The sequence below is a fragment of the Eubalaena glacialis genome, chromosome 1, assembly GCF_028564815.1.
Source record: "Eubalaena glacialis isolate mEubGla1 chromosome 1, mEubGla1.1.hap2.+ XY, whole genome shotgun sequence".
Lineage (NCBI taxonomy): Eukaryota > Metazoa > Chordata > Mammalia > Artiodactyla > Balaenidae > Eubalaena > Eubalaena glacialis.
This window is the reverse complement of record NC_083716.1, coordinates 234,078,167-234,089,575: the sequence shown is the minus strand read 5'-3', so window position 1 is coordinate 234,089,575 and position 11,409 is coordinate 234,078,167. Positions and strand designations below refer to the sequence as shown.

At 52.3% G+C, this 11,409-nt stretch overlaps 1 protein-coding gene across 2 annotated transcripts in view; it reads right to left on the bottom strand.

Annotated features, from left to right (window-relative positions):
- Positions 1-843: 843 nt before the first annotated feature.
- DGKD (diacylglycerol kinase delta) overlaps positions 844-11,409 on the bottom strand; it is a 116,772-nt gene continuing 106,206 nt past the window's right edge. For both annotated transcript variants that reach the window (XM_061188664.1, XM_061188672.1), the window contains exons 28-30: positions 4,637-4,754; positions 3,451-3,581; positions 844-2,686 (exon numbers count right to left, since the gene is read on the bottom strand). In XM_061188664.1, the coding sequence (XP_061044647.1) occupies positions 2,597-2,686; positions 3,451-3,581; positions 4,637-4,754 (339 nt within the window). In that variant the 3' untranslated portion in view covers positions 844-2,596. The remainder of the gene's footprint in view (positions 2,687-3,450; positions 3,582-4,636; positions 4,755-11,409) is intronic.

Below are 11,409 nucleotides of genomic sequence, written 5' to 3'. Positions count from 1 at the left end.
CCTCTGCACCCACCGGTTCAGTCATGAGTGTGTGATACAATTCTAGACGATGAGACATTAGGGGAGGTCAGTGGAAGCCAGACTTTCTGAAAGGTTTCCTTTTACCTTAAAAAGAGACGCAGAAGAGACAACCCCCTATACACACCCACACCTTAGCCTAGGCGTGGTCATGTTTGGATGTGCTCCCTGGAATAGTGGCAGTTATCCTGCAAGCATGAGGCCTGATCCTGGATGGCCGGGTGGGAGAAGCATGCACACCAGGACAAAAATGGAGCTCTACTAAGCATGGGAGGAGAGAGAAGGAAGCTTCTGGGGAGGCAACCTACATACACATCCAAAGCCCACACAGCCCTATGGTACCCTGCCAGCCTGGTTTTCGACTCCGTGATCCCAGCCCCCATCCCTCACCCCAGGAAACTGGGGGATGATTAAAGTGACCTTGAGCTTGGAGAGGCAGCGCCCTTGTAATAAAGGTACTATGATCAAACAGAGAGGTAAGCAGAAGAGCTCCGGTTTGCAGTTACACGTTAAAGACTCACGAGGCTAGGATATTAGCTAAAATGACGCGGCCCTCAGTAGGCTGGGCTGAAGCTGCATGTGATTAAGCCTGAGAACGCTGGTGCTACCCGGCCCCAAGGCTGCTGAATTTTTAATTCAACAGATCCTAGACCTACACCCTAAACAATACAATGGCATTCTTCCCACTTTGCTTTTCAGCCACCGCCAGTTCAACCTGTTTTTAGGGCGGCTGAAAAACATAATTCTGAACCCAGTTCGGGAAGATTTTTGGCAACGACATCTTACGTCCAAGCACAAGGAACGATAACAAGAAACCCGACAGTGTAAGATCAAAAACAGGCTTGTTTTATTTATACACAGAACAACGTATTTACAACCCCAGATGTGGATATGTACATAGCGATACAGGAGGCGTTTGCTTCCACGGTGGGCGCTGTATAAATTAAGATCATAAATATGGGGGAAGCCCCACCAGAGGGCACAAAACCTTTTCTCCAAGACTCCAGGGATCCCTCCTCCCTCCCTCTACACTGACAGGACCGTGAGACCGCGGGGCCCCGAGGGACAGCCGTCCCGCCGCACGGAGGGGCGGGGGCCCGGAGGGCAGCCCCACGCGCAGCAACACGCACCACAACGCGCGTGGGACGCCGCCCTGCAGACGCGGCTTCGCGCAACGCTCGTGTTTATCCCACTCGCTCTAACTTACTACCCTCAGAAAGTGGTTTCACGTAAACAGTGTCGCTCTAATCACTGACGACGTTACCTTTAAACACCACGCTTGACCTAAGCCTAAGGCTTTCCCACGGGAGGGCGCTGAGGGCCGCGGTGGCCCCCGAGGGCCGCGGTGGCCTCCGAGCACCGGCCACCGCGCCCCGCGTGCGCCCTCCTCCGCCGAGTCCCCGCCTGTGCGACGGCCCTGAGGGCCTCAGAGCCCGGGGTGCCCCCCCCCCCCGCTCGAAGCAACAGAGCAGACGGCGTCTGGCACCGCGGGCCGGGCCAGCCTGTTCTACTTTGAAACCCAGGGACTTGTGGCGACTGGGTTTCCTCCACCTCCCTCCACCCGCAGCGGCGGCAGCGGCTCTGATGGGCGGGAACCTCGGGGCGGAGAGTGACACACAACCGCCGGGTCTCACCTCCGAGGGGCGGCTGAGCGCACGTGCAGAGCGCGGCCACCCCGCCCGCGGGGACAAGCTGGCCTGGGGCAGGGCCTCGGCCGAGCTCAGCGCCGGGAGGCCCGCCAGGGGCGCCCCGCAGCGGCCGACTGCGCGGCGGGCGGGGAGCCGGCAGAGCGTGTGCGAAGCGAGCGGCAGGTCAAGGCTGCTCCGCCGCGCGCCCCACGGACCCCTCGGGACGGCAGCGCCCCCGCTCCCGGGCCCCTCGGGACGGCTGCGCACAGCCCCCGGGAGGCGGAAGGGGAGAAAAGGGCCAAGTCCCCGGCGGTGAGGACCGGGGTGCCGCCGGGGCCGGTCCCGGCTCAGCTTCCTCCCCGCGGAGGGACGCCGACCTGGCGGCTCGAGGCGAGAAGTCGCCCCGGGGTGAGAAACTCTGGGCGGCCCCTGACGCCCCCGGCAGCCCGGGAAGCCTCCTCCACACAGAAACACGGACCAGCCTCTGTCCGCGGGGAGACGACAGGCCAGGCATCCTGGGCCCAGAGCGGACCCCACGCCCGCGGTCCAGGGACCGAGGGGCCGAGACGGACGGGGCGCGAGCTCGTCAGCCCCGGACCCTAACTACCGTCTGCTGGGCTTAAGGGGGAGCCAGCGTCGCCTTCGTGTCAAACTGAACCGGCGGGACGGGAAGGCAGCCAGGCCGCGCTCACACCAGGGGACTCGGACGCGCGGGGACGCAGCGCGCCGGCGGGGCGGGAGACGGTGCCCCACGCTGCGCCGCGGAGGGCACGCGGAGGAGCCCAGGCCCGGGGCGGGGGCGGCGGCGGCTGGAAGGTAGCTGTGTTGCGGGTCGGGACCCGGAAGCCGGGCCGCCGGGCCGGGTCGGAGCGGCGGGAGTAGCACCATGAGCGGCGCCGAGCCGGCTCAGTCGCGGGAGGCGCGGGGGACGCAGGCCCAGAGGGCGGAGGCTAGGCCTCGGTGGCAGGGGTGCTGCGGCTCAGCTCCTTGATGCCACACAGGATCCTCTTCATGTGGCCCACCTTGGTCACGCCGAGGTCCTGCAAGGAGAGGACAGCGCTCAGGCCCGGGTGGTGGCGGGGGGGCGGCCCTGGCGCGCCGCCTCCTGCGTCCGAACACGAGTGAGGGTGAAAGCGACAACGGGGGACGCGGCCGGAGACGGCGCCCGAAACCAGCAGCCCGCGGCCGCCCGCCACGTCCCGGTCCCTGACGGGAGTCGTCAAGGGCACACGGAGAAAGACACAGACGACCGAGGCAGCCGACCCGAGGGCGCCACCATCCCGACCCCCTCGGCGGCCTCTCAGCCTCTCGGGACGCGGCCTGAGCGGCACAGAGAGCCAGGCTCCAGGAGCCCCGGGTCAGGCCGCCCCGCGTCCTCCCGAGGGGAGGGAGACGGGCGAGCGTGGCCACTGCGGGAGCCGAAAAGCGGCCAACTGGGGAAGGAACCCGGTCCGCTGGGTCCCCTTCACCCGGATGGCTGTCATCACAGAGAACGCTTCAGCTTGACTAGCGGAGGGCTGCATTCCCCAAAGGGTTTTTAACGCTAACGTGGTTCACTGTCCAATTAGGCTAAGAGAGCGAGGCTGCCCACGGGGTCTGCTCGGGCTTCGGCCGCGGCAGGTGAGACATCACATCTGGGCGCTGCCGCGCATCACCCCCAAGTCGTCACCCCGGGTCGCGCACAAAGGCCTGAGAAGAACGGTGAGGAGACTACTGACGCTGGGACACGGCCAGGTCAGAGGGAGGGGACAGGGGAGCCGCGGGAAGCGCAGGTGCGCCTTCCCAGGAGACGCTGTGGAAGTACCTTAAGGTCCCTCCGCTCCAGGTGCAGGAGCTCTGAGCCCCGGATGTCGTGCCGCGTGAAGATGTCCTTATACTCACAGAGACTGAGGTGCTCCAGCCAGGCAGCAACCTCCTCTGTGCCCCAGAGGTGAACTGTCGGAGACGGAAAAGCACGAGTGCGATGAGTGCCCAGAGCCCAGCGCCAAGCAGGCGGCGGCCCGCGCCCGAGACGCCCCAGCAAGCGGCGCCCGCGACGCCCCAGCAAGCAGGCAGGCACCCACCACCCAGCCCCAGGTGCCGCCCCAGGCTGTGCAGAAAGGGGAGGGGAGCTGCCCGCCCTCGGGGGCGGGAGCTGCCGCACAAGCTGCTGTCCTTTCCTGCCAGGTCACCGGCAGCCTTCTGTCCCAGGAGGGACACGTGGGTCTGACTGCGGCTGAGGTCAGCTTCCCTCTCCCTTCTAGGGGGGTCCATTTCACTTCCAGCCCACAGCGGGAAGGGAAACATATGCAGAGATTCCATGGAGTCAGAGCCACCATCATTCAAAGAAACCCAATTTCTGGACAAACATGCGAAGAAGGAGAATCAAAGGGAGCTACCCTTACTGGCAGCAAATGCCATCCCCAAATCCAGGCTTGGGGCCGCCCAGCACCTGAGAGCCTGGGGGCAGCTGTGCTCAGGGCCGACACTTTGAATGGAGATTCTAAAGCCCCAGTTTACTGACCCAGAGGAGAAACATCCTTTAGTGCCATTTTCTATTGATTTCACGGCCCAGGGCCACTGGCAGCCCAGGTTCCCGGCGCAGGGGCCTTGATCAATGAACTGATTAATGGGGGACGAGCAGCCCCGCAGAGGAAGCAGGCACAGGGGGCCAACGTGTGGCCGGAGTGTGAGCTGTGTCTCTGTCTTGTCACCTCTGCTGTCTCCTCCCCACCTCGCGCCCCAATCTAGCGCAGGCAGGCGGCTCGGTGGCCTGTCTGTCACCCAGAATCTGCACCAGGAGCAAGTTCAGGGCAGGGCGTGACACCGGTGAGCCTCCCACGTGGAGCGGGAAAGCCGGGGTGCGGTTCTGTAGCCACAGACGAGTCGGCGCAGGGCATGACCGGAGGCCGTGGCCCCGGGACGACGGGGACCAGCACGAGGCCAGGGAGAAAGCAGAGCCTGGGCCCCGCACAGCCCGGGCGGCCAGGAGAACAGGAGAGGGCAGGTACCCGGGGCTCCCAGGCTGCTGCGAGCTTCTCTGTTCTTGTTATTCTTCTCCTTCTTAAACTTGGTCACCAGGCGGAATTTACCGCTGCGGCTGCGCTTGGAAAGATCCAGCATCACGTTCTGTGGGGCAAACGAGAAACGGTGAGAGTCAGACCCCGGTTCACCAAGACCTCAGCCACCCCTCGACCACACAGGCACGGAGCTAGGAAGACACGTCGTTCCTGATATTCTTATTCCCGGGCTTTTCCTTGACTTTTAGTCTTTATTGCTGATTTTTAATGCCTTTAAAAAGCGGTTTCACAGTGATAAGTATCTATTTTCATATTCTATTTTTTTCATTTTATAGTGTTTACTTCTCATGTGACTAGAAAGCTCTCTCTATATTATTTAAGTATCAGGACCATTATATCAAGATTGGTAAGTTATTAGCCACTCTTCCAGCGTTGCACTGGCGGGCTTTGACTATCAGTATCACGAGTATCTTTCTAAATAAAGCTTTTCCTGCACTTTGCACTGTTTCCTTGCGATCTGCTCCCTGAGGCAGAATCAAGGAGGGAAGGGAGTAAGAGGGAGTAAGAGGGAGTAAGAGGGAGTAAGAGGGACACGGGGACAGGGTCCCTGCTCGGTGGCCACCTCCCCACAGAGCAGTCCAGGGCACGGCGGAGCCATCACTGCCCCTTCCCCACGGGACCTTCTCTGTTGATTCTCACAGAAGCTAGGGCAGGGGTCTCCACCAGTAAAGCATTTTGTGCACACACAAACACGTACCTGTTCTGATCATGTGTATAAACCTATTCACAAATAAAGAAACCGTAATTTCCTTATTTTTCAGGTGTGCCACTTTCTTCCTGGCCCCGCCAGCCTGGATTCTGCCCCTGGGCCCTGTCTACCTACATCCCCACAGCGACGGGCACAGTTAGGACTGCGCAGCTTTATGACACACTTTCAGATCTGACGGGGACATCGGGTCGCACTAAAAAAACTCCACCGGCATTTTCACTGGGATTGCACCCAACCTAGAGCCTGGAAATACTAAGCATCTCCACACCCAGTCTGTCGTGACCCTGCATCTTCATCACGCCCCTGCACGGTCATCTTCGTGGAAAGAGACCTCTTACAATGACATTTTCTAGTCAGTGACTGTGCGTACGGAAGAAACTTGTTTTTACAGATGTCTTATTCTTGGCAAAACTATCAAGCGCCCATTCTAGCACAGCTGCTCCACGCAAGAACTCTACCTCCCGGGCGGTCACCACAGTCACGGGCTCTCCTGCCCCAAGACGAGCAGCCCCTCGCTCCTCAGCGCCGCCTGCAGGAGGGGCGGCCACGTGTGAGGCAGGTACTCTCCAGAATCCGCACAAAATCCGATTCCTGACTCTACAACTTCTTTCTTCAATGCAAACATGAGCTGTAAATTTACTTCTAACTTTTTCAATATGCATATTTTCTTCCACTGGTGAGACGGGGAGACTAGTAGAATGTGGCTGATTATCGGCCTGTTATCTTATTTAATCTCCTCGGCCTTTTAAAAGCAGATTTCAGACATCAAATTACTCCACCCATAAGTACTTCAGTATGCAACTCTAAGAATACTCTTTTGAAAACATACTCTGGCACCATTATCACACCTGATACCACTGACAAGAATTCATTTGGCTCTCATGAATCCATTTGTATCAGATCTCCCCGACTGCTCCAAAGGTCTATCCTCACAGCTGGATATGTGTGGATAAACCTTTGGAGCAAACCTTTGAATCAGGACCCTGACGGGGTTCACAGGGGACACCCAGCTCTTGTGGCTCAGTCTCTCCTCCTCGGGGTCACCTGTAGAGAAACCAGGCGTCTGCCCTGCAGGACAACTCGCGCTCTGGCTCTGAGGGGTGTCTCCCTGCCTCCCCACTCCCCGGGTGGTCCAGAGCTGCTAATTCCATCAATCTCGTGTCCCCAGGGACGCAAAATGGCGCTTTAATCCTACACGCTCCAGCTAGAATTCTTTTATAAAGAACTTCTTTCATCAACTATTTGATTTAAAGAAATAACTTCAAGGGATCTACTGATAATACTGAAGTCTGGAATCCAATGTGCTGGTTTTTTAAAAATGAAATGTTTAAAGTTCTGGAGATCTGTTTCCTAACAATGTGAATATACTCAACACTACTTGAACTATACACTTAAAAATGACAAAGATGGTAAATTGTGTTTTTCTACCACAATTTAAAAAAATGAACTGGGACAACGTCCATCTTTTTCCAGCTTTGACACTTTCTTATATATGGAAATTATATATTCCTTGACATTTTCCCTTTGGAAGTAAAATTTATTTTTTCAAGTTGTTCTGTGACTATTCCTTTTAAAATATCTTGAGATTTCAATTTGTGTAATTTAAATTTTTTCTGAAAAATCAACAGTTTCATCAAGATTGTAAGATTCATTGTCATTTCTTTGTATATGCTATAACTTGATTAATTCTCATATCTGTTGTTTTAGTCCCCTTATCACTTCATTTTGTTCATTTCCCCCCCGCCCCGGATTACATGTGCCAGAAGATGGTTTTTTTTACTTTCCTTTCAAAGAACCAGCTCAAAGACCTATCACTTTTTTTCCTTTCAAATAAATGATTTTCCTATTTTTATGCCAGTAGAAATATGGTGCCTCCCCCTCCAAGGTTCCCTTTGCCCTTCACACTTCACCTCCTCCTGGTCCCTTGCATGGGGGGGGGGGGGGGACGAGCCAGAGTCCCAGAGGGTGGCAGCACTGAGCTGGAAGGCACCAGCGGAGTTGGCTGGAGAAGCCAGGAGCCCAGGAGCCAGCGTGGTTTTCCCTTCACTCCCGGGAACCCTGGCCCTCGGTTTCTGGCCTCAGGCCCCACGGGTGAATGCCTGCAGTAACACCACCCCAGCTGGCTCCAGAGGGTTTCTGGTTTTGCAACTAAACCTCAGGTGCCATCGGTACTATTTCCCACCTACTACTGCAAGAACTAACATCTGCTCCGTCTCAGCAGCCCACATCTAGGAACCCTGGAAACCAGGGCCACTCTAGACGTGGCTTAGAGGGTTCATGAGGCAGGCAGCATTCAGGTCAGCCATCCAGGGAGGACTCGTGGTGCTCTGTGTTTGTTTCCATGGTGGCTGCATGGCATTTGGTGATAGTTGTTCTGAAAACACTTTCAGGCTTAAAGCTTTAGAACCACACAATCCCTGTGACATGGGCTTTTAGTACTAAGACCTGACAGTCCCAAATAACCTGAGGTGCTTGGTTACCCTGCAACTGGGCACCAGGCTGTGAGCCTCCCACCGCAGCAGCTGCTACCCTGCCCATGAACTGAAGAAAATCGTTGCCCTCCCTGTCTTCACTGAAGAATCTGCATGGAGGCAAAAGCTACCCACCTGCGCAGAGCAGCATGCTGGGAGCACAGGGGCCATGGTTTACAGTTGGCACAATTTCTGTTCTGAGTTAGTATCTGAGGTTTCCTTGTGGCCTAGAGCTGTGCTGCTCAAACTACCCCTGGAAAAGAACCAGCTTTAAAAATTCCCATTCCACAGTGGACTGGTACTTTAATGAAAGAAAGTAAGACAAATTACTAGAAAAATGAAACCCCCAAAAGGCATACAAAACACAAACCTCAGTTTTTTATTGGGACTTCCCTGGTGGCGCAGTGGTTAAGAATCTGCCTGCCAACGCAGGGGACACAGGTTCCAGCCCTGGTCTGGGAAGATCCCACATGCCGCGGAGCAACTAAGCCCGTGCGCCACACCTACTGAGCCTGCGCTCTAGAGCCCACGAGCCACAACTACTGAGCCCACGTGCCACAACTACTGAAGCCCGTGCGCGCCTAGAGCCCATGCTCTGCAACAAGAGAAGCCACCCTGATGAGAAGCCCGCGCACCACAACAAAGAGCAGCCCCCGCTCGCTGCAACCAGAGAAAGCCCAAGTGCAGCAACAAAGACGCAACGCGGCCAAAAATAAATGAATAAATAAATAAATGTATAAAAAAAAATTTATTATTTTCAACATAAAGAAAGTTTCCCTCTCAAGTGCTTAAAAGTTTCTAAACTCTTCCTCTCAATTTCTGCAATGATAACAGAGTTTCATACCATCAGTAGTAGTCCTAGTTTAGAAAACGATCAGATTTTCAAAATGTCCTATGGGCAACAGAAAAGAAAGCATATCCCCTCTTTGCAGAGTATAAAATTCTCTCTAAAGAGAAGCATGATATATACTTGTATATATATTCTACATATACGTATTCTATCGACTTGCTTTGTTCAGATGTTGTGACCGTTTGTTTTACGTGATTAATCACGGACTGATAGGGATAGCTCACACTACAAAATTGGGTTTCTGACACTTTCTATCATTTCAAGAAGTTGTAGCTTTACATATTTTATGCATGTAAATTAAGATTAAAATTTTGGGGGTAATCACTGAAAGAACAGAAGAGTACATATTTCCAAACTAGTAGAGGGGACAAACAGAATTGTGTGGGAAGAAGGAGAGACTCATCAATCAAAAAGGAGAAACGAAAAGAAACCAAAAAATGGGACAAACAGAAAGCACAAAATATGGTAAAAATATATCTAAATATCATAATCATAATAAATGTAAATAGACTGAACTCTCCAATCAAAACACAGAGTACTATACTGAATAAAAACCCAAAATTTAGCAATGCTATTTATAAGAGCGACACTCCAAATAAAGCGTGAAAGTGAAAGTATGAAAAAGAATATACCAAACAAGTGGACTTGAAAACAAAAAGAATAAAGGCCTTTATATAATGATAAAACTTGTATGCACTCAATAACATAGCCTCAAAATACATACAGCAAATATACACAAAACCGCAAGGATAAATTGAGACATCTACATTCACGGTCAGAGAGTTCAACAGTAACTGACAGATCAAGAAGACAAAAAAACAAAGTAAGGACTTAATGACGTAAATAATTACAACTGGATATAAGGTACATTTATAAAAACTGACCACCTTTTGGGCCATTAAGTAAGTTTCAGCAGATTTCAGAGGACTGGTAACATACAAACAACTGCCTTTGAACACAGTGAAATTAAGTTAAAAATCAATAACAAAAAACGCATTAGAAAAAAATCTCACCTATTGGGAAATACATACTTTAACTCATTTAAATGCTGTATTAGGACAAGATTTTATCATTATTATAACCATCGTAAGTTTATCTCAGAATTATACAGTATATAGCATAATGATACGGTTATTATCTTTTACCAATATAAAGTGATCCTCTATCATTTACTGCCTTAGGTATGCAATTCTATTTTTACATTGTTACTTTGGATTTTTAATTGTGTTTTCTTGAAATTGTTTTATTTTAATCTTTCTGGGTCACAATTTTTTATTGAGGGTATGGAAGAGAAAACTGGGCTCCTGTGACTAGTATTTGGTTAGATTTCTTTTTTTTTAACACAATCTAAGAATAATTTGCTTTTAAGAGGAGCAGTTATATTATTTTCTATTTTCTTATTTTTATGCTGTTAGCTCTACCGTTACTACTTCTTTTATTTTCTTTTACGATACAGACTACATTTTGCTTGTGTCTTTTGTGGTGATTCAAAAAGACATACACCTTTTCAATTTTACTAGAAGCTACCTTTAAAACTACGTTTAAGTTTTTAAAACATAATTAACTCTACCTTTCTCTAATTATCAACGTCAAGAACTTTCATTAACCTTCCTCCACCGTAAGAGGAGGGATGTAATGTGCCCTCACTCCTGTCCATGTCCTCTTCCCTGTCTCCCCACTGCACTGCCCACACTTCACAGGCTTTGAAAACATAATCTGGAATCACAGGCCTAGGTTACTGCTACATTTGTTGAATATTTTACGTATTATTATTTTAGTAATTTTCTTTAAATGAAATTTTTATATGTATAATTAACTACAAATTTTGATGAGCTTGGCCTGGCCCTCTGAACCAAAATGTCCTCATTCTTCAGTTGCTGAGTTTTGTTTCTTGGCTGGAAGGCCTCTGAGTCAGTTTTCCATGCGGGGTTCACATTTGTCAACAAACGCCTGCATATTCAAGAAGAGCTCTGGACTGCCGGCCCCCTGTCCCCTTGCCCTATTGCTGCCCATAGGTCCTAACAGTCGAGCCGGCAGCAGGGGCGCCTAATGTGTCTAGCAGTTCTTTACCTGGTGAACTTTTCTCCTGGCCCACCTCTGTTCCACCCTTGAGAGGAAGGCCATCTAGGGTTTGCCTCTCTCCAGGTGCTGCCCGCAAAAACCAACCACCAAACAAGCGCCTCTCCAGGGCCTTCTTCCTGCCTCTCCTGCTTCAGGAGACACTACCCCCAGGGCGCATATGCCCAGGGTCCCATCTGTTGTCCCAGCTATAAGACCTGCGCAAGCTGGGGTCTCTAAATACGCACAACAGAAAAGCGTGACTGTGAGTTGAACACAGCAACTCTGCCCTTGTCAACAACAAACTCCCAAGAAGTTGCTGTTTAGCCAACCGATGTGCCTCCACACTGGGGGCAAATAGTGGGGCTGGGCTCAGCCTTCTTTCCACCTACGTCCTGGACAGCCCCGCAGCTCTGTTGCCAAGGACAACTTGTGCCCCAGTCACCAAGGGTCATTCTTAACAGCAATTCCCAATTCCTTCCTACCTGCCGAAGTTCATCTCTGTGCCTTGAAGGCATCTTAAAAGAGAAGTGTGGGAGGCCAGATGAGGGGCTGCAGGACCAACACCATCTTAATCCCAAAGCTGGACAGAGCACGTGAGTTCAGGCACCGAAGG